At 41.2% G+C, this 24,359-nt stretch overlaps 1 protein-coding gene across 2 annotated transcripts in view; it reads right to left on the bottom strand.

Annotated features, from left to right (window-relative positions):
- Positions 1–10,794: 10,794 nt before the first annotated feature.
- The window catches only part of LOC115584158 (potassium voltage-gated channel subfamily D member 3-like), a 95,417-nt gene continuing 81,852 nt past the window's right edge, over positions 10,795–24,359 (bottom strand). Inside the window, exons 4-7 of one of the 2 annotated variants that reach the window (XM_030421593.1) lie at positions 23,518–23,619; positions 18,247–18,339; positions 16,172–16,464; positions 10,795–14,582 (exon numbers count right to left, since the gene is read on the bottom strand). In XM_030421593.1, the coding sequence (XP_030277453.1) occupies positions 14,345–14,582; positions 16,172–16,464; positions 18,247–18,339; positions 23,518–23,619 (726 nt within the window). In that variant the 3' untranslated portion in view covers positions 10,795–14,344. The remainder of the gene's footprint in view (positions 14,583–16,171; positions 16,465–18,246; positions 18,340–23,517; positions 23,620–24,359) is intronic. The other variant, XM_030421594.1, reaches the window with a different exon arrangement.

Below are 24,359 nucleotides of genomic sequence, written 5' to 3'. Positions count from 1 at the left end.
TGCAGTAGCCAGCAGAGCCAGCCGTCCAGACCCCGGAGACATCAGCAGGGGTGGAGGCGGTGGGGGATCTGGAGTCGGACAGGGAGATCCTTTCGGACGCATCTCCAAGTCCCTGTCTGACTCCAGTTAATTCCCCCAACTCGCCTGCTCCCCTATCACCTCTATCGTCCCTTGTGATGTCTCTGGGGCTGGCGTACAACACGGATGAGGAGCTGATAAGGCTGTTTCTTCCTCTCAAGGGGTTTGAAGATGATGATGAGTGGGAGGACTGATTTTGTAGCCTTAAGCAGCACTTGTACCACATTGACCGGAAAGATGGGGTGGCAGAAATATATACCCATTTTGGTGCACACGGCGGGTCAAACTTGACCAATGCAGGATTAGAGATGAGAATGGGTTTGTCGGATATGCAGAGACTGGCAGCAGAAAGACACTGGATAAACAGGTTGAAAACCTTGTTGCCTTATGGCTTAAGTGAAGAGTGAAAGGTACAGCCATGCCCGAAAGCTTTAATTTTACCTAAAAATTTTGGTTTGAAGGCTCTTTTGTCGTGGGTCATAAATGCAAGGGCGTTTAAACTATTTATAGGCCTGTGCTCTTTTCTTTGGACCCTAACCTGTCCTCACACAGAGACACAGAGGCCACCCATTTTGGAGCCTGGGAGGAGTTTAGAGAATTGGTCAAACTTGGGACCCCCAACATATCCACCTGGGGATGTGCGGTCTTGTCTCGCCTGTGGTGGCTTACAATCAGGACTTCCATAGTGTTTCCCGCACACTAGATTGAGTCAAGGCCCTGCCCAGACCATGGTCCCTGACCCTAACCACTCCTTCTCCTCTACGCCTAAACTTAACCACTCTCACTCCCTGGTGCCTGAACCAACCCATCCTGTCCATCTCAGGTGACTCTCCCCCACCATCCTCTCCTGTCCCTAGTCGTCCCCCTGATGTTGCCTCTGCTCCTGGCCGTCACCATAACGTGCCACCCCTGGCCTCACCTAGGCCAGGGGTGGGACAGATTTTGAGTGTGCAGTCGCAGGTTCATGTGGGGCATGCTGGGGACTAGGGGGAGGAGTTGGAGAAGGATTTGAGTCCATCGTCATCCCCTCGAGGTGAATCTCCTCCTCTGCACGAGGACCAGGACCAATTGGAGTCCATATTTGGGATAGAGGATATGGAGGATCCCTTCCCATGTCCGACATTTGATTTGAGCGCATTGGATAATACTGATCAATTGCTGGAGAGAGAATCAGTGACTACTAATATGAATTTGTTGTCTAATGTGGCGGTACTTGCATCCAGTGGGATTGAGGAGGGACTCGGGGGAAGATCCTCCTGGAAGGAAGACTACTCTCACTAGCCAACCGAGAGTCTCCTCCCACTCCTCCACAGGGAACAATTAGAAGACCAACGCGTCACCCAAATGCCATCCAAAAAAATCCGGATTTGGTCATTTGAGGTCACGGATCCGGTGGTCATCCTGGGGATTCTAATTTAACAAGGATAATTTTATTTATCGTGTTGAAATTTTAGTTTACGTGTGTGGTTCAATTTATGACTGCCTGTGAACACACCATTTTAATGTTGAGTAGCTGCACCTGGGAGATTCCGCCCTTTTCCCCTTCAGTCAGCCGCCAACCTAATCAGCAGCAGGAGAGAAGGTCTGGTCCTCGAAGTAAGAGTGGCAACTCAGACATATAGGCGAGAGAGGGACGAACTTGAGAAAAAAAGAAGGAAGTGAGCTGTCATTTAACCCAGTCTGGCTGTCCCGATAGACTTTTACCTTTACCTGTTAATGGAGTATTTTAATGTGTGTATTGCCGTTTTAGAAATTGGTTTTAAACCTTTTAAGGTTTTAATTCTCTGTGGCCTTTTTATGGTGTAATAAATCATTGTGTAGTGCAGCAGCATCAACTGTTTTTGTCTCCTCTTTCACCTGGTCACTGTCAGTGTGCTCTTCCTCGATATTTCACCAGAACCTGTGTCCCACCTAAAATCTTTTTCTCCTCCATATAACTTCCACTTCTCATCTCCCCCTCCCCCTTTACAGAAGGCCATGTTTTTAAGGTGCACCACTGAGATCCTGTACATTGGATCACAAAAATGGCTTTGGAGATTTTTAAATATTGGATGAGACAGTTAAACTAAAGGCTTGGGGAACGACAATTCTCACCCCCATGCCTTCTAATATTTTGAACCCGTCCAAAACTTTTGTGGTGAGCCAAGAAGACCAAGGAGTGCTGGAGAGGGGCCTCTCTTTTATTCTGACACCACTGCGACTGGATAAAAATGTTCTTAAACAAGACTTGTATGAGTATCATCGGCATTTCTTAAATTGTTGTATCATTTTGAATTCTCTGTAGTTTACCTCTCAACCTTTCATAGAATCCTCCAAGTGGGAACCCGAATGGGACCTTGTTCGAGTACCATTGATACACTATGAGATGAGGAGAAAACTGGAAAGGAGTTATGATTTTAATAGAGTTTCAGACAAATTAACAAGTGAGCAGAGAGGAGCATTGGATAACCTCTTAAAAAGACACAATGTAGTTATCAAGCCTGCGGACAAGGGATCCAAAATGGTTTAACACAATATCTTATTGAAGCCAACAGACCACTACATAATGTGGCTCATTATGAACCACTCTCTCACTCCCGACAGTCGCAGACTTGTGTCCTGTTCGGGGGAATTGTGGAGGACTTGTACAGGAAGAAATACATCTCTTCTAAACAAAGGTTTTATTTGTTTGGCCAAGATCCTCCCTGTCCAAGAAAATGTTATCTGCTCCCAAAGATCCACAAGGATCTGAGCACTTGGACGGTTCCACACACAGTTCCAATCCGACTGTGGGATTGAATCATGTAGAGTCACTGAATATATTGACAGTTTTTTGAATCCCTTGTCTCAGAAGCAAAGATACGTATGAGTTTGTGAATACAATCCGAACCTTACTATCCCTTCCAGAGCCATGCTCTTCACTGTTGACATTAACGCTCTGTACACAAATATAAATACCAAACATGGCCTGTCGCACAAGTTTTTGACAGGTATCCAGATCTGCACAGACCAGATGAGGCCCTTCTTCAGCTTTTAGAATTAGGTTTAACATGAAATGACTTTGTATTTGACTCCAAATTTTATCTCCAGATACACGGCATGGCCATGGGGAAGAAGTTCCCCCTGGCACATGCCAATATTTACATGGCTGACTGGGAACGAACCCGCTTTCCCAAGTGCCTTAAAACTACGCTTTACTATGTGAGGTATCTGGATGATATATTTGGAGTTTGGACTCATTCAGAGTTGGATTTTAAACACAGACACTTTGAATAGCCATCATGATTCCACAAAAGTTATGTACAATTTACAATTATCACAGATTGAATTTTTAGACACTGAAGTTTTTATCATAAAAGAAGAGTGGACATTAGGGAGCAGAGTATTCTTTAAACCCATGGACACAGACGCTTTGCTATGATAGGCGATGATATTTGGAGTTACCGACCACAACAACCAACAAAAAAATGAAATGAAATAAAAGCCCACCCCTATAAAGCCTCTTAAAAAACAAACAAACATGAGAAACAAAAACAGCAGACTCCCTATAGAGTGAAGAGTGTTTTATTGTGAAATGTCTACAAACAGGTACAGTGGGAATAATTGAGTTTAATACGGTTAAGGAGAACATCAGAGTACACAATCACTTGGATTCGGCTGACACACAATCGGTAAAATAAAACACCTGATTAAACATGAGGAAAATGTTCAATCTTCATAAGGAACACATATCAGCAGAAGCACGTAGGCTATATGTATCTTTTAGGACCTTCACTTTGCTCTAGGACCATGCTTACCCGAGACCATGCTTACCCTATGTACTCTAGTTCAATGAAAATCAGATGGCGGCTCACTTTACCACACTCTCACAAACAGCGGCTCACTTTACTGCAGTGTGGAGAGGGGGCGTGGTGGTCTGACAGTCTGATTGCTACACAGGTCCTTCACTCAACAAAATAAGGAGAAATGTCCCACAGAACAACGTTACATAACCAAACAAAAGTATCATAGTGACTGTAACTGTCTTCGGCAACTTAGATGAGGAAAAAAATACAGCATATTTAGGTGGAGGATCATCTGTCCTCATGTCTGTTCCACTGACTCTTCGTCACACTCCTGCCCAAAATACTATCACCTTCAAAAAACAACTCAAGTGTTAGTGTTGAGAAAATAAATCACCATGACAGTCAGCCCTCCTGCCTGAGACTTCAGTGAACTTTGCCCTAGAAAACACCCTCCCTCCCCCCTCGCCTGACAGAGTCCTGTTTACTGATGGTGATTATTTAATTATGTAATTTAGAGCGAAAAACGTAACTTTGTCACTTTCCAGGATGTTTGGTGGGTCAGGATCTCAATCACAACACATTTATAACCGCATCCAAATGGTTATAAATCGTCATGGAACATGTTTAGATTGACAGGAGGACATCATGGGAAACACCTTGAAAAAAACACAGGAACGTCATTATCATGACGTGTACTGTCATGCCTCTTGAGGATCCGCAGCACGGCTTGCTATGTGAAATATGTTGCGTTACGTTGGAGCTGCTTGGTTCTACAAACAACAGTGGAGAATTGGCGCACTGCCGCTGCAGCGTCTCTATGTGAAAAAGGACTAGCGTCACTATTAAGTTGTGAACTTCAGTTTGTGTTCTGGTGGAATAAAATGTAAATGTTCATATAAAATTCAAAACTCCCTGTGAAAGTTTTATGTAACTCTCAAAGCTAAACTAAACGAAAAATGCAACCTAGGGTCTTTTTGTGAATGTACCCGAGTCAAATGTTCGTTTAAAAGCATAATTACGATGAAAGCGAACACATTTTAGATTGGAGTGCTGGGGCAAATACTATGTTGGCATCAAAGTCACAACGTGAAACTTTGCTCGTATTATCACCTGGGTCTCTACACATGAACTTGAGCATTGATAACATTGTGTACACAGTGTTTACTATAAAAGTTTTTGAACAACTCACATTACCAGTTGCTTGCTCTGCTCGCCACCTTCCTGCCAGTCGAGAAGTATCAATCTCCGAATGCAGCATAACAAGGAGGAGAGTTTTTAAGGTGGACAGCTCCTAAAGCTGTGATTGCGCGTACCTCAGAGCGAGGACTTACCCCTAATTTCCACTGGATACGTGTCTGCTGCGTTGCAGCTCCGATCCGGTTTCTCTCCGCCGTCCACCCTCCAGCAATCCCCACCGGTTGCGGTTTGAGTCCGCTGTGGTGCAGTACGGCAGACAGCTGGCTCATGAGGCAGAGGAGTTCCCGCGATAATCACATGATCACTCACGACCGCAGTTATAGGTCTGTGTTATTAAAAACAATAACACGGAGTGTTCCCGACCAAAGGATTAGCAGAAGAGCTTGTGTTCGTCTCTTTTTTGAGATTTGTGTGCTGGTGTCAACACGGAGTGTTTTATTTTGAAAGGTAACCGGATGCTGTATGTTATTTTAGCGCTTGACTTCCTGTCTGCTTGGTGCTAAATTCAGCTGAATTGCTGCGTCGTGCTTAGGCATCCGGCAGATATAGGAGTCCTGCGTATCTGTGCCGGAGGGCTCCGGACTGCCGGAGCTGGGACGGAGCAGATACGCAGCGCAGCGGACCTGGTGGGGATTGACACATTGACTAAAGTGAAACGTATTTGCTCCGCTGGCGTGGCGGAGACGCAACGCAGCGTTGACGTATCCAGTGGAAATTAGGGGTTACTCAAACACATCCATTATTACAAGCCTGTACGTCTACTTGCTTTTTGTCAGCACATATCACATCCAACCACCACACACGCATCAAATCTTAATCACATTTAACTAAATCAAAACCAAAACATGCCAGTCTGGCTACAAGGAATCAAGTCCGCATTAACATGCACAAAATAACCTCTGAGATACTATAACACGCATCAACAAACCAAGCCCCATTCACACTGCCGTCTGCATGTGGGGATCCTGCGCCAATTCTCCACACCCTCCTCTGTGTTAAAGTTTCAGATGCGGGAAATTTGGCTCCGGCGCTGATCTGCCTCTGGAGGTAGATTCAGGGCCGCATTATTGGTGAGCCGTCCCAGTGTGAACGGATAATCCGGAAGCGCGGAGTGCGGGTGTGTCGGTCTGACAGTCTGTTAACTGCATAGGTCCTTCACTCAACTAAATACAGAGAAATGTCCCACAAAGCAACGTTACATGACCAAACAAAAGTAACGTAGTAACTTTAACTGTCTTTGGCAACTTACATGAGGGAAAAATAGCACAGCTGTACGCGGAGAAGCGTCCGTCCTCCTGTCTGTCCTATCGACTCTTCGTCACATTTCTGCCGAAAAACAGCGTCTGTCACCGGCAAAAAATAAATCACCGCGACCGTCAGCCCACCGACTGAGACTTCAGGTAACTTTCCCAGAGAAAACAGCCTCCTTCCACGCGACTGAGGGAGTCAGACAGCGACCTGTTTACTGATGGTGATTATTAATTATGTAATTTAGCGCGAAAAACGTAACCTCGCCACTTTCCAGGATGTTTGGTGGGTCAGTATCCCAATCACTATAACAGCAGCCATAGTATTATTAACTGTCTGTGGGTTTAGATTTGCAGGGGAACACCTGGGAGACACAGACGTCATCAACATGACGTGTACCGTCACGCCTCTTTAGGAGCCACAGCGCCGGATTTCTGTGTGAATTACACGTGGGAGATGATGATGTCCGTCTTGATGAAGATAAGGAGATGTGGTGCTTTCTGAGCAGGATCAGACGAAGGTTCCGCAGTAAGGTGTAAAAGTAGCCTCCAACGCCTCCTGGCCTGACTATTCCCAGGGGATTCTGAATAGAAATTAAATTAGACTGTTAAAATTGATGACAACGGCTTTTTAAATTATTATTTTTTTTAGATCAGCTCGTTTCTAGCTTTTTCGATTATTATTAATTTTTAAATGTATATTACTAAGCGTTAAAATAAAATGTTTCATATTCAAGTAAGTTATTTTTTATTTTCTTGTTCTGAGTTTTCTCTATTAAAATCTTGTGTAAATGGGCAATAATTACGGTTTACTATGTGCGATGATATGAATATTGATAAATGTATAATTAAACTTGTAAAATGTACATTTAGGCGTTATTTTGTTTTTTAAAAAAATATGACACAATGAATGCATTCATCACTCAATTGAGTATTTACATGAGAGATTATAGAGTTTAAAATCTAGCAGTCAAGATGGATGTTTACGGCCCTTCTAGTCAAAATACTTGTCTGCGGTGCGGAACCAAAGAAGCCCTGACGCATCACTACCAATAGTTATTACATTTGTGGGAAGTAGCGTGTTACGTTTGCAGTAGGCAGCGGCTATTAGGTTTATTGTTTACATTTGTGGGTTTATTACATTAAATGCTGAAGATTTTTATTACGTTTGTGGTTTATTACGTTTGCGGACATTATTAAATTGGCGGTATTAGGAGGAGCTTGAATGGAGACCCAAGTGCAGGACACAGCAGGTTTGGAGCAGTAAATGTGTTTATTGTCAGGTGAGGACTGAAGGCAGGCAAATGAGGCTGGTTAGAGTGGGGTGGGTGAGGCAGCGTGGCAGGCAGGTAATGGCGGCTTATGATCCTGAGCACAAAGAAACACAGAAATTTAGTATACAAAAACGCACAAGGAGGCTAAGCACTATAGGAGCCGTAAGGTATCTACCACAGTAGTGAAACAACAATCTGGTGGTGAGTGGTTGGAAAGCCAGGGTAGAAGTGCTGCAGGTTGATGAGCTGATGAGAGGCAGGTGTGCAGACTGGGCGGAGTGAAGAACCAGTTGCAGGAAGCTCAGCTGAGCCAGGAGGGAGAGCCACACCCACGCCATGACACACACAAACACAACTGCAGAGAGACAGACAGGGGGCACTGGAAACACAAGGAAGGGAAAGGGAAAAACAAAACACAGGAACACACTAGGAATTTTCAGAGGCCCCAGCCACGGCCGTAACATGCGGGCATTATTACTTGCTGCCTAAGAGATCCAATCCTCTGCAACATCATATACAACACAGTGCTAACAATTAATAATACAGTTTATAGAAAAGTTAGCCCTTACCTTAAAACAGAAGTGACCACACAGGCCTAGGATCAGCTTCCTTTGCTGTTGATCCAGAAGCCCATGATCTGGACAGGCGATGACCTGATTTAATCCAGGATGTGATGAAGGGTGCTGGGTCGAATCTCTCCAAAGGGGGTCCATTAAGATCCACAAAAAGGAGCGATGAGAGGCTGTTTTCACGCAGTCTATTGTGGGTCTTGCTGTCAGTGTCATTGACGGCAAAAAACCCCCTCTCATACTCTGATGAGGTGGGGAGATATGTCCTGCTTGCTGTACAAAGCTTTTTCAGTGTTTTGCCTGGTGCTTTATCTTGTAGCTTCCAGTCGCTGAACTCATCCACTGCCTCTCTAGCTGACTCGCCGAGTTTTTTAGCAAATGTCCGTACTTCATTTTCTCCATACAGGATCAATGCGCTGTGGTCCTGTGGCCAGAAGTGCCTATCCAGGGGTTTTAACATGTAGACAAGGTCTGATTCCGGCGTTCGCCTTTTAAGGCTGTCAATCACAGACTGATAAAACTGACCCCGGTTGATCTTCCCCCTGCCCTCAACAAGTTGAACACCTTTAAACAGGCCCACGGATGTGTGCTGTTCAGCCTTCAGTGTGGATTTACCACCACTCTCTTTCATGGCAGTCAGCACATCAGTAGTCTGCTGAATCTGGCAAGTGGCATCCACTAGTGACATGTCTCTCCGCTGAAGTTTCAATGAGAGGCCCTGCAGCTCACGGAGTATATCTTTCATGCAAGCCAGATCCATTAAAAACCCCGTGTGCGAGGTGCTTGTGTAGCCCCTGGAATTTCTTCCTCTCTGTGTCGTTGCGAGATGTATCCTCGCTTGCTGTCTTGAAGTGGCGCGCTAATGCAGGGTAGTTTTTCCAGACTGCTTTTACAGTATTAAAACTGCTGGCCACCAACGTGATGGTGAATATATGCCCAATTCTCAAAATTTGCATGTTGAGATCTGCAGCTGCTTCCTCGAGCAATCGCGCGTTCTTCGCGGACTGGTGATACAGGGCATACAGCTTGGAGATGGTTACATTCAGCAACCTCTTTGAGAGAGTCATGGACAGCCAATTCAAGGCGGTGAGCCAGGCAATGTATGGAGTGAATGTTTGCTAGCTGCTAGCGGCTAGCTACACGGCCTACATCCCGAGGCGAAGGACCGGACGCATCGGCACGTCAAAAAAACGGACCTAGGGTAAATAATGTCCGCCACGCTTTTTCGCGAACATTGCTGTCACGTTTGCTTTGTGTCTGGTGCAGAAAGAAACGGTAAAAACAGGCTTTTGTCACGAAAGTGTCCAAGCTGCAAGTTTGGTTGTTGAGGAACAGGAAGTTGTGGGAGGGACCTAGGCGGATGATTGACAGGCAACAACGGTCGGACAGCGATATTGAGAGTTGAGAGATTTGTTACATTTAGCGTGTTTGGAGTGTGTAGTTAGTGTGTTATGTAGTGTTTGGTGTAGTGTGTTTAACGTGTAGTGGAGTCGGTTTTTCGTTTAATGAGTCAGAACAATGAGAAGATGCTGAATGTGGAGCAGGCAGTGCAGCTCTCAAGGAGCACAGGCAGACCTGAGCCTTGCCTGCATTTAAATGTAAATAGTTACATATAACTTTGTAAATGTTTTAAATGTATGCACAAATTTAGCAAACATTTATATATATATAAATTGTTATATTTGCATTATAAGTAAAAAAAAAATGGTTTGTTGTAAATATGTTTATTTGTGGTTTTCACAGTAAAAAAATCAAACTTTTTCTACTCGGATTTTATGTTTTTTTTTTGCAATTTTAGGTCCATTGTGTTAATACAGTTTGTCAAAATAAAAAAAATAACTGTACAGTCACACATGTGAGGTTGTGCTAAAAATAATGACACCAAGTAAATAGTTTTTAAGGTGAAATATAATGGCAAAATCAAAAATAGTCAAAAACAGCCAATTATACCCTGGAATATCGGAAACATACACACAGAGACACACACACACACACAGCAACACACAGACACACATTCAAATGCAGTCAAATATGCACGTGTAAGCATGCACACATGTACACACACACACATACAGCCATGCTTAAGCGTACACTCACATGCACACAAACACACCAGACAACCTAGACACACCATTTGAACGTTAAAATGTAGATACAAGTCCAAATTATCAACGTGGGATTCAACTTTTGCTGTAGCTTTCATAGGTTTTTTCGTCACGGGGCAAAGCGCACAGCCCACTCTCGCGATTTCCCGTCAGGGAATTGTCTAGTTATTATCATTATTATTATTATTATTATTATTATTATTATTGTTATTGTTGTTATTATTATTATTATTTTAAATGTTAAGAACTGCATATGAATGACATGGATTCTATTCTCTTAAGTATACTGAATTGTACGTGTATATTTTAAAGCTGCTTATTTACCCAGGCAGTAACTGTTGGTTGTTCATTTACAAGGGACAGTGCACATCAATCCACAATGACGTTTAACAACATCAGTGTACGTGCTGCAGCGTTACCTCTTCAGCTAAATTGCAAACCAACACCAAAAACTTGAAAACATGTTGAATTATAAAGAAAAACATGACAGAAACAAATTACAAAAAGCTAAATGTATATTTTCACACAAATATTTCCATGTTCAAGAAAGATGACACTGGTTTGTTGTGGCAGACTTTAATTTCCATCTGACACTTCATAGTTGTTAAAACAAATAAACTGACAGAATACTGTAAACACAGCAAACAGACAGAAAAGCTCAATTCAAAAGGATAAAAAGATAAGAAACAACACAAACAGCGATGCCAAGACTTTTAAAAAAGTGACCCTCACAATGCCTTTTAAAGTCCAGTCCATCATTTAATGACAGTCGTCACACCAGAGTAAGAGAAGTGCTTCCTGACGTTGAAGCATGATGGTGATCTATGATACTGCAGAAAGCCCTAATGTGTAGATACTGCATCAGTGGTAACCAAGGTCCAAGTTCTGAACACCACGACTGAGCGGTCGCTCGTTATTTTCAGCATTAACAGTGAGAAGAAATAATTATCTAAAGGGTTCGTCATTTTCTTTTTTTTTTTATATATATAGCAGCATAAAGAACATGACATAATACAGAAATGCAACACAAAGTATACTGATACTGTAAAAACAGTTTCACTTGGTCCTTCATGATTGAAAAACACATGAAGTTCAACCAAAGCTTCAAAAAAGACAAAAAACAAAAACAAACACAGTATTTCATACAGATAAACCGTAACACACTTGGCAAGAAGTCACAAAATATTTCAAACACCAGGCGTCTATCAGCTTTACATGAGCAACAATGTGCAGCCGGTAGGAACATAAATCATATGTTAATGCAGCTGTAAGGCCGTAAACCAGAACATCATTTTAAATCATTTCAATTATTTTATTTTAGTGTCAGAATGCTTCTTTCCTGCCATCTAGTGACCGTGTTCGAGATTATTTCATCAAGATTTTAATGGTGGAGCAGCTTTTTTGGATATTCCTAAAATTTTAAAAGGTCCACTTGCGGTCCGGTGCCTTTCACTAATGCTTTCAACCACTTCACATGGTCTTCATCAGCTGGTGAGATTAAATCTGTTGTCTGTTTTAGGACTTCGTCTCCAAGTTGACTTTAACTTAAACCAAATTTAATGCATGTCAACAGAGCCGGCTCCATGACAGCTTAGCATAGGTGGGATGTACAAATACTTTGTTACTGTACTCAAGTAGAATTTTCACGTAGCAGTACTTGATCATTTACTTTTAACTTTTACTCTCACATTTTAACACAAATATTACTACTTTCTTTCTACTTACATTTTCCACACAGGGACATCACTGTCGTTTTAATGCATCTGAGGGGAATTATCAGTTATCTTATATTTATATCTTTAACGACATATCAAGATGGAGGCAGGAATGGGGAGAGAAGGTGTGTAGTGACAGAGGCAGCGACAAGCATAAAACTGAACCAGGCAACATTGTAGCCGCCGCCGTAGGAGCAAATTCTGAGAGCCAGGACACTTCCTCTTTGAATTATATCAAAATGATGTGAGGTTTGCACTTAAATGGTTGGGAGCTGTGCGGGACACTTTTGACCTTCATACTTCAAGTACATTTCAGAGCCTGTACTTACTTACTTTTACTTGAGTAAAGATGTTAAATCAGTAATTCTACTTTTGCCACCTCTGCAGTTGAGCGCTGATGAGAGACTTGTGATGTGGTTGAAAACTTTCTTTTACTTACAATTCCACCTGTAGTCGGCTGTGGGGAAAAAAATTCTTCTTTTCATTGACGGTAACTCAAGACACAAAATGGTACAACTGAAGGCAACCGATATGGACATTTGCTTTCCGCTTTGTTTCGAAGAAAATACAAAATACAAAGAGAGAATAGTTGCATATTTTATCCTCTTTCTCTCCTCTAGAAAACCACAAATAGTCAGGTTTTAACGCAGCTTTTTTGTTTGAAAAAGCTGGACTGAACATGAATTGTCCCCATTTCTGTAACATTCTCTGTGGTTGTTTTGATGTGAAGGTGGGCTAAAATGCCCACTCGTATTATTTTCCTTCCTAGCCTCTCTCTCAGTGAGTGGAGGCAGCATCAGCTTTTTATTTATTCAACATGACAAAAATCACTGATCACATTTATATGAACAGGATCACTTCCTGATATGGAAAAAAACAGTATGTATTTAAATGTTTAAAAGGGGCTCTATGGCACCACCTATAGAAATTTCCATGTATTAATCACATTTTTATTGGCCATGTATGAGCAGACTGTAATGTGAAGTGAAACATTAGACCTTCCCCGTCTCTTTCGGTTGCCTAAACAAGCCTGCGGACGATTTCTTTAAGTTGTTTAATGCTGCTGGACTGTGGATTTCTTTGAGAAGGTGTTGGGTCGGATTTTCTCAAAGCGCCTCTCCGCTTTGCTAATGGAGAGCAACAGTAACTAACGTTAGTTTATAAATGGAGTCTGCTAACATACACTTAACGACTGGCTTCGACCACAACACAGTTGTTCGACAGAGCCCCTCTGAGGGACAAGATTGGAAATATTCTATAATTTTGTCAACAAACCCCACAAAAAGACGAATCCATACTACTGACATGTACTGCCTGATTTAGCTTATTTCTAAATGTGTATTCATCCACAGAAAAAAATAGTCCCAAACAAAAATGGACTACTTTCCTCCTGTTTTGAGTGACATTTCCTAGAAACTGCAGTGGCCAAGTGTTTGAGGAAATGATTCAGCATTTTTAATACACCTTTTAAAAAAATCAGTATCTTCAGCAGGAACAGATAGTCCAGGGTGCGAGTGCCACAGTGAGGTCAGCTCGTGTTTTTTGATGAATTTCTGCGTTGTCACCTCATGATGACCTTTAGTGACATGAAGACGGTGTTTGGTCAACCTCCAGTCAGAAATTAAACATAGAGCAACTAAAAAGCAGAGTTTGGTTTGAGTCTTTAACACAATGAATAGATGAAAATAAAAACCAAAAACCAAAAACACTGTTTTCACTCTCACACACATTAAACTCACTTTCCAGTGACACAATATTAACAGCATCGGGTGTCGTGACATTTCAAACGATGCTGTAAAGAAAACTAAAACTGTTTACAGTTATTTTTTTTTTCTTCTCAAAGTACTTAAGACAAACAACACATAACACAATCGGGAACAATCAGGTTCAAGTAAACACAGTCAACACGTTTTCATTTTCTTCTTCTTCTTTCTTCAAACACAAGTCAACAAAATATCCTTTTCACTGTGAACTCACTTAAACTTACTGTAAATTTGTGGTATGTTGACAGCGTCTGCTGATGTACTGATATGCTAATTGCACAAAGTCTTTCAATCTTTTTTCACAGTACTTGCCGTAAAAACATCTGTACTGCTGTTAGAAACTATTAGAAATGCAGCAATTCTGTCCGTATCTACACTGCGTACACGACATGACGAGTGCGTGATTCTCGGTTCACATATCTACAATCCTCTACCTCAGTAACATCTCCTCACCATCTGTGACTCCTCTGGAGAACAGCGCTCTTCCTGTTGACCCTGTGGGACTGGGACATGCTGCGTCCATAAAGGTAGTGTCACCTGCTTCGCCTACTCCTTCCTCTTCTTCTTCTTCTTCTTCTTCTTCCTCCTTTCTTTCCTCCTGCTGGGCTGAGTCACATCCATCAGCCAGAGAGTCACAGAGCAGAGACTTTGACGATGTTGGTGCAAGCTGAGCTCGCCGTGGTCTGGATGCTCGGAGTTGGCGGGTGACTCGGGGGAGGCGGTGGCCTCCTCTGTGGGGGCCCGTGGAGGCCGTCGCCATCGGGGGTCAGAGCCGGGGGCGTTGGGAGGCTGATGATCGCTGTGGTGATCCGGCCACCTTTGCAGTTGATCCTGCCGCTGTTATCAGTTTTCAGGTTGAGGTTGGAACGACTGCAGAGACAAATACAGAGAGAGAGAGAGACTATGTATCACTGTGTACTGTACATCTACCCACACAACATGTACTGTCAGTAATGCATGCAGGTAAACCGTTTGAGACAATACTGTCAACAAAAAAAATACAATCTGAGTTGACTGATGATGATGATGATAATGATAATTTAAAAAACTATATTCCAGAAATGTTCCTCTATTTCTGCATATTATGGTTGCAGGTTTGACATCCACTATGAGAGTGAAGTAAATCAGTTTTTCATCTGTCACTGTTTGTTCTATTTATTATTCAATTTCAACTATTCAACAATTTTTTCTATCTATTTACTGTTATAAGAGCTATTATCATGTCAGCTCGGGTAACATATGTTGAGTGGTCCTTAGGGGTTCTTGAAGTGGTTACAGGAAGTCCAGAGCAAACATTTTCACTATAGTTCCATCTTTAAGTAATGCAAGGACACAATCTATTACTATTTCTAAACTCTCTGGGTCAAAACATACGACATCTAAAAGCAAAATGAGGGCACCTGCCGCAAAATCTTATGACACGTGGTCTAATTTGTTTCAGTTTAGGGGTCCTAGACGTGACAAATCGAGATGGAGACGGACAAAATATGTACAGATGATGCTGTGCAACAGCCCCCTCTAGTGACTGTTTTGGATATAACACTTTAAAAAAAACAGTTTAAAGCGTCAGTTCATACAAATTACTTCAGACCTTTTTTTTGTACTCTACCTGTAATTGTCTTTAGCTGCACACACTTTCAGTTGCATCTGCTGATGTTTAGAGATTTCTGCATCTGAGTGGATCAAATTTGGTTTGTGTGGCTCAAAGCACTCAAAAAACAGCTAATTATTGTCAAAGACACTGTGTCCTGGTTACTCTGGATAATCCGCAGACCTCGGACTGTAATTTTTAATGTATTTTATTTGTCTTTTTTTTTTTCTGAATGCACAGACTTCCTACAGTCACAAAAGGTCTGCTGAAGTGTGTCTCATACAGGGATCTAGGAACTTATTGTATTGCATTAGTACAACAGTACTAATAGTTAAATAGAGAACTGTACGTGTACCACTGTGTGTCTTTTCAATTCTGTTGTTATTTAATACATATTTAATTATTTCTCTCTCTCTGGCATTCTCTATTTTATTGTCTGTCCTTGTGCTGCAACGCCCCGATGTCTCCTCTGGAGGATCAATAACGGATTATCTTATCGGATCTTTTTCCTCATTTACAGGATGGTAAAAAAGCAGATGCTGTCCTTCCTCTGATGCCAACTGAACAAACTCACTATCTCACTGTCCCCTTGAGGTGGCAACACTTCCTAACAAAAAAGTACTGTTAAATAAGTTGGACTGTGTCTCTGAAAAATACACATACATTTTCGAGTATCTTTTCAATGCTTCGAGGTGCACAGAGGAGGACACAGTATCTCTAAACCTTCAAACATTCATCATGGCTTTACACCACATGGAGAAAGTCCGAAAAGTGCCAAAGTTGTCAGAATTTGGCTGAAAACCTCAAAGCGAAGCCTCCATCTCTCCTCTGTCGCTGCTGTGTGTTCCTGCTGTCCCTCAGTTTTTACCTGGCCGTGCGTGATGGCGGATCGCCACACTGTATGTGGATGGCGCTGAGCTCCTGCAGGGGGCCCTGGTGGGAGGAGGGCAGGCTGGCGTTGGGCAGAGGAGTGTTCCTCTTTCCCCTGCGGCCACAGCAGGTCCCCTCGGAGCTGTCGTGGCTAGATATCGAGGGGCTGCGTGACGCGTAGGTCTGGAGTGCTCTTTCTAAACAGTTCTGCTCGTACACCTGCTCATCCACAAACTCATGAGCCTGGAGAGAGGAAAAAACGGGATGATGGTTTGAGTCCAGAGGGAGAGACTGGTACAGAGGGGGGAAAACAGAACGTGGCGTTAATAACAGACCAGTGGTGGAAGTTCGTTTCATGTAGCACTTCATTTAAACACAATTTTAAGATGCTTTTTTAGATTTTTTGTTACATTTTAGGGGTATATATTGTACATTTTGGTCAACTACATTTATTTGTTAATTTAGTTACCAGTTACTTTGTAGACTGGACTAAATAACTAAACTAACTAAATAATATGTCTAATGTACATTTACTTGTGTTTTTATGACTTTTAATATCAGTTATTTTGAGACTTTTACTCAGGTGCTGTTCATATGGGTGACTTTTACCTTTATCAAAGTAATATTTTACATTAATATCTTACTTTACTCACTTACTTTTGGGTACTTTTACAACCCATATCAAAGACAGACTCTGGAGACTATTATATAAACATCTAAGTCACTGTTTGAGACTTTTAACAACACTTTTTGTGTCCGTAGCTTTTATTCCAGAGTCTGCAAATCTCTGTCACAACAGTAGTGTTTATTTGTACTTTTATTTGAGTATCTCCATTTTCTGCTACATTATACTTCAACTCCACCACAATTCTTGGATGCAAATATTGTACTTTTTACTCCAATACATTCATTTGATAATGTTAGTTACTAGTTACTTTTAAGATTGCCTGCTGCATCAGAGATAAAGTACCACTTTTTAAAAATTTGATTTATTTTATTACCATTTGGTAAAACCCCCCCATCATATCCGATATGGAAATATATATACTATATAAAATGCTGAATACTTTTACTTTTATGACTATTGGTCACTGGGTTTCGAAACGGAAGGGAAATACCAACCTAATACTCATTTTGGGCTTAACTGAAATGACAAGTCAATTTGCAGCGTTTGTCTTTGGGTTAACTCTTGTTCCAAAGTTAATCACCATTTCTTTTCTTTTCTTTTGTATTTTTTTCTGAACTGGCATCATAGTTATCTTTTGTGATTTAATCATCTAATTGTATAAAAAGTTGCAAAAAAAATGTGCAATGGACTCATAAGCAAATGTCGTGTAATGAAGGAAACATTGCAATAAAGTATTAAAAAAAGCAAACAACACCTATAGAAGACAGACTCGCGGGACACGATGCCTTAAATGATAGATCATTTCTAATTATACAAATAAATACACCAAAGAAAATGTTTAATAATCTGAATAATAAATAAATAGTAAAGGTGTCATTCAACAGCTAATGCATGTTGTCAGTTAGTATATTTACTGACTGGAGAGTGGATCCGCTGACACAGACTCATACAGATTTAACAGCTAGACGATTACATACATGAGATTAACAGCTAGTTTAAACAAAATGTGTCTGAAAAAGAAACTCTCTTGTCAATATAAATGTCTTTTAAAATAGAAAAAACTCTCTGGAGCTTTAAATACACACCCACGCTGTTTCTTTAACGATTAACAGTGGTGTGCAAGTGTGTTAAAGTCAGCTCGGTCACCTCAGACATATCGATATAGGTTCAAATGTTGTAAAACATTATGCAAAACACAGGGACACTCAAAGGAGGTAATATGAGAAACAGAGAAGGAGAAAGTAAATTAAATACATAAATATAACTTTGGGGAGTTTGAGTTTTCATTTGGTTGTCTCATTCTGATCACGTTTATCTTGCAGCTTTTTGTACTTGTCACCGATTAAAACGTCATCATAATAAAATACTTGTTCAATCTTTTTAACCTCATCAATTGGTGGATTTTTGAGGCTTGAAGACAGACAGAAGTGTTGAAGGGTACCCACTGTGGTTTTCTCCAGACACTGCAGTAGGTGGTGGTGTTGGCTCTCTAACAGAGAGATGGACTTGGCCAGCTTCTGCTCGTCCTCTTCTTTGGCCTTAATAAGTCACAGAAACATACAACATCGATGAGCGTTGACAAATCACATTCGCCCGGCGTGTCCTCATCACTCATTAAGGCTTCTGGTGCTGAAATGACTCTGATATGAACTTTGTCATCAGTGATTTAATGTCAGCGACGTGACGCTTTTTTTTCGTTCTGCTTGGTGTCAAGAGGATTTCTCTGCTTGTTCTATTCTGGTTCATGCTTGTTGACTTCACTCTCATTATTATGAGGAGGTAGCCAACAACTCCTGCTGTTTGCTTTCAAATAACACACTGGCCATGTAGTTACATAATGGACCACATTTCTGCGCCGTGTGTATTGATCCCTCAGCCTTGGCAATTATTTTTTTTCTAATTAATTGTCTCTATTGGGCATCTTTTGAGTCATTAATACTGTTATTGCCTTTGGTTTGGTTTCCTTGTGTAAGCAGGTTGCTAAAAAAGAACCCCCCCCCCTCTTTTTCAGTTTATTGAACTGATAAAATATAAATTCTGAAACCATGCTGTTGCCAGCTCTAAGTAGGTACCACTGGGCATTATGTGATGTTCCCAGCAGCTGAACAGTTATTGATGTTACCGAGCTTCAGAAAAAGAGGAGCGGAGAAAAACAGAAACAGAAACTTACGGAACCCTTTTTTTTTGGTATTTCTCCAAGCGGGACTTGCTTTCAAAGCTCAGGCTCCAATATAGCTTAGTCTCAAAGTAATCACAATTGCCAAAAAACATGAAAAAACGAAAAACAAATTAATTCTCCCCCCACAGCGCACATTGTTACTCAAAGGATTTGGGTGGGTGGCGATCCAGCCCAAGGACTCTCATTCAGATTCCAGACACATGAACAATGCAGCGACGTGGGCACGAGAAATACGCCTTCTGATGTTTCAATGTGTGGATCTGCCCTGTGGAAGAGGTCCTTTCAGATACTTTGTACATCGAGACGGAGACCTGTGTCAGGGGTTTAAAGCTCCTTTCATGTCAGGGAAGAATCTGATTTTCATGCAGTCCATCTGAAATGTGACCCTTCACTGAGGGAGTTTTAAGTCTTTTTTTTTTTTTTTTATATAATTGATAAAATGGCCAGATGGGACTGTTCTATTTTTGGCTCACCCAGTAAATTTAATACCGGATAAATCAAGGTACTTCATCAAATAGTCTGCATGCAGGACCACATCACGACCCTACATAACTAGGGGCTCGGACATTTCGGTCACAGATTCACCACATTTAATTTTACATGACTTGCAGTAACTAGAGGAGACCTTTATTTTTGTTATTGTGATGAAGAACATTTTTTGTTAATTCTAGTAATCTATAATATGTAGTATTGTGTATATTATTCATCAGATGGGTATTGTTAATGTGAATTTGTGCTCTAAACTGCCATATTGCCATACATCAGTGAAGTGCATTCATTTGCAACATTACCCACAAAGAGAAACAATCGGCTAGGCTAAACCTTGGCCATCAGTTTACCCTGGGATAACTTTTCAAACCACTTTTTTACTCACAGATTGTGAACCCAGTGTTAACCTAAGTCCGGGGTGAACCCTTCACACTGTGTTTCTACGAGCACTCGGTTAAATGTCCATTGGAACATGCAGTCAGAAGCTAAAGTCTAGAATGACACATGACAACTTTGTTTTATTTAGCCCTATTTCATATTGGCAACTTTACGTCCCGTGTTTCGTAGATTTTCAGAGGATAATCCCACAGACTGCTCTGGAGCAGGGCCAGCAAGCCCCAGGCTAGAGTCACGGTTAACCCACTTTGGAACGTGCCAGGATTGTGCCTGTGTGAAAGCTTCAGCTCGGGGCTAAAAGCTGCGTTGCCAAGAATGTTTTAAGAATGCTTTTAGCCCCTGGCTAAGTGCAGAATGAAAAAGCCCTTATAACTGACGTGGAGTATAGTTGACATATTTGTATTGTTTGATGACATTTATCAATATATTGTCCAACGCTTGTTATGATGTTGTGGACACATGTTTCTGTTACACAAGAACAAAAAATGTTCACCTGATAATCCCATAAAAGTCCAGTTTCATTCATTGGTAGTAGTAGCCATCAATTAGCGGTGGGTGTTTCGAAAATACACTGTCAGACGATTTGAATTTTTCAAAAGTCCGAATTTTGTGGCAATATTGCAAATGAGTGAGCAGAACTGCTTTTATGGTTTTATTTGATCTTTATATGATTTCTGCATTAATGTGATAACTTGTTATCACTTAGTTTGCTGTATTAGTCAAAAGCAGACATCAGGCCATCTGGCTTTTTAATTCGATTCTCAAGAAAATGTTCTACTTTAAGATGTACCTTTTTTCTTGCATATTAAACATAAAGGGATAAAACTGTCCGTTTCTACTAGCACTCTGTTAAATGTCCATTGGAACATGCAGTCAGAAGCTAAAGTCTAGAATGACACATGACAACTTTGTTTTATTTAGCCCTATTTCATATTGGCACCTTTACATCCCGTGTTTCGTAGATTTTCAGTGGATAATACCACAGACTGCTCCGGAGCAGGGCCAGCAAGCCCCAGGCTAGAGTCACGGTTAGCCCACTTTGGAACGTGCCAGGATTGTGCCTGTGTGAAAGCTTCAGCTCGGGGCTAAAAGCTGCGTTGCCAAGAATGTTTTAAGAATGCTTTTAGCCCCTGGCTAAGTGCAGAATGAAAAAGCCCTTATAACTGACGTGGAGTATAGTTGACATATTTGTATTGTTTGATGACATTTATCAATATATTGTCCAACACTTGTTATGATGTTGTGGACACATGTTTCTGTTACACAAGAACAACAAATGTTCACCTGATAATCCCATTAAAGTCCAGTTTCATTCATTGGTAGTAGTAGCCATCAATTAGCGGTGGGTGTTTCGAACATACACTGTCAGACGATTTGAATTTTTCAAAAGTCCGAATTTTGTGGCAATATTGCAAATGAGTGAGCAGAACTGCTGTTATGGTTTTATTTGATCTTTATATGATTTCTGTATTAATGTGATAACTTGTTATCACTTAGTTTGCTGTATTAGTCAAAAGCAGACATCAGGCCATCTGGCTTTTTAATTCGATTCTCAAGAAAATGTTCTACTTTAAGATGTACTTTTTTTCTTGCATATTAAACATAAAGGGATAAAACTGTCCGTTTTTCCTTCTCCAAGTAATCGTAAAACTTTTCAGTATTATCAATAAATCACCCTCAATGATAATAAGCTTGTGATCTGAGAAAACAATATAACTGTCCAAAAAATTATTAGGCGTCAGGAAAAACTGAAAAGACCAGCAGACCAGAACTTCTAATCTAACTACAGGCTATGAGGGAACCAATGATTTTGTCATACATCCCCATCACTCTCACCGCAGACTCACTCAGCGACTGACTGACAGCAGTGACACCACTGTAATTTGATGCACCAGGACTCTGGCAGCCTCATCACTTGCATGCAGAGGCATGGGGGTCGCTCAGCACTCACAGATGGCATTTATATGATAATTCAAACCGCTTCCAGACACCCATGAGCTTTCACACTGGACTCGATTAGATCCAAATGGATTTTAGTAACCATCTGCAAGGAGGGGAGTGTGTTGCTGAAAAAAGTGATGGACTGGATGGGGAGGATATAGGCAATTTGCTAAACGCATTACCAAACACATTTTTCCATGGTAGTGACGAAAAAAAAAAAAAAAGGGAGGAGTAGGAAATGGAGAAAATGCTTACTTTAAAAAGTATAAAGTCCACTTAAGACTACAAACGGGCATTAAGAGAGGGACATGTCATTTAAATGAATAGTGAGAAATGTTAATGAATACGTTTATTTGCTTTCTTGCAGATTAAAAGCTCATCACAGCATCATCATGGACCCCACTGTTTTTCTTGATAAGACCTGCCTTACTCTAGCTCTGATTGGCAAGTACCTGCCCATAAAAGACCAAATGTGTCCTTTTTAATGGAAGGATTGTCTAAAAGATAGTTTATTTTAGAATGATGTTATGTACTGTATGTTACTTAGAATAGTTTTTCCATACAAGTTGGACTCCAGAGAATAAATATTTGATGCAAACTGATGATTTTGTCTAAAGCTGACTAACTGGTATGTCTGCAACATCGAATTATGGTTCTAAGTTTATATAACTAGATTCTGTTTAAGAGTACAGACATGAAAGTGAGAGTGGTATCAATCTCATCTAATTCTCAGCAAGAAAGCAAATATGCATACTTCTCGAAATGTTGACACATATTTCCTTAAGGAGTTGGTGGAGACCTAAAACGAGAGTGAATATTCAATTTATAATTTAGTGGTTAGAAACGTGACTATGTAAATGTAAGTGGTTCTTTGTGTGTACTGGGTGTGTAAATCAGCAACTGTTTGCCAACAAGTTCACTGTATCAACTTTATAAGTTGACGATACGTTGGTGTTGTATTTACAGCTTGCCGGTTTAAGGTACGGTGAGAGTGAAAGACAAAAACACAACACCGTAGTTGAGTATAATCTCAGAAACATTGTGTGTGTTTGCAGGAGCAGGAGCCTGGATGGGATTTAAGGGTAGTTGTTTGTCTGATTGCACACTGGTGCAGATTTGAAGTTTGCTGCAGCCTCTTTTAATGCACTAACCATCTAATTATCAACAACAGCAACACAACAAGCAAATAAAGTAAAAAAAAAAAAGCCACTATTGTCTTACTTCACCAGTTTTTACAGACACGGATTAAATTAAGTTTAGAACTGAACTAAGAAAAGTACTTTGTGTGATTACACTGCTTACACCCGCAGGATTATTGGCATAACTCCTCTGCTATCACCCCTGCCCTGTGTAACGACGAGAATGTAATGACTGCAACATCTCCTGCTCTTTTATAGCCTCTAAATGACTTCTAAATTGCCCGTTGGTTAATTATGGCAGTAATTGTTTGTCATTGTGTGTGCGTGTGTGTGTGTAAATGTTTGTGTGTGTACACTGCTGACGTGAGGCTGCTGCTTCCAAGCTACTGCGTAACAGTGAACTGAAAGGATGAGTAGCAGGGTGTTTGACAAGGAACAATATGATTAATCTCTCATACTGATTTACAATCTGCTGATATTTCATGTCACTTTTAATGAACACATTTGAGAAGACTTCCCAGAAATCATCGCGCACACTTCACTGTCTCAGAGGGGTCAGAGGTCGCTCTCACCGTCAGCTCCAGCAGCTCGTTGAGGAGTCCGTTGCGTTTGCTCTGGATGAAGGCGTTGGCGCTGCTCGACTTGGATATTCTTATCCTTGCCAGTCTGGCTTTCTGGGCGTGGGAAGAAGAAGAAGAGGTCAGAGTGTCAGACAGGGTGGGTGGGAGGTAACAGAAGATGACTAATACCTCGTTTAATGGCAAGAATCTGCCAACTCATCATCCGAGCTCTGTAGTAATTTTCACAGCTACTACTGCACTGCTTTTACCCCACAAAATCAGATTTCTTTCACAATATGTACGAGAACAGACACTGAAGAGCTTATACTTTCTAAATTAAGATCCCATCAAACGTAAACTACACTGCCAAAAGTATTTGGACACCAAACCATGACATGATCAGGCCACATTTTTCCAAAACTTGACAGGCCCTGTGTTTTTTTACGTCCAAACCTGACTCGAGCCTGACTCAGTTAATGCAAGATAAAGCACATGCAGAGACCCACATGAAGGTTTTACACCTGGAAAGCACCATGTCAGTTGACGTGGCCGAACAGAACCTGGACATGATTTCTAAAGTTTGGACGATGGCACCGGGCTGTATCCACGATCTAACTGTGACATCTCTTTCGAAAACCGTGAGCATTAATATGCTGCAAGTCGTTACTACAGATTTTGCTACCTGGCTGTGGGGATTCGCTTCCCCTTCAGCCACGAGAGCAGCATTGATGTTTGGTGATGGGGCCTTCTGTCACATTACAATTCATCTCCAAAGACGGGGATGGGGGCTCTGTGCCGGCCGGACAAGTTATTAACAGTTTTTTTATGGACCTTGTTTGTAAGCAGGATCCTTG

Source organism: Sparus aurata, chromosome 6 (assembly GCF_900880675.1).
Source record: "Sparus aurata chromosome 6, fSpaAur1.1, whole genome shotgun sequence".
Lineage (NCBI taxonomy): Eukaryota > Metazoa > Chordata > Actinopteri > Spariformes > Sparidae > Sparus > Sparus aurata.
This window is presented reverse-complemented; position numbering and strand designations above follow the sequence as displayed.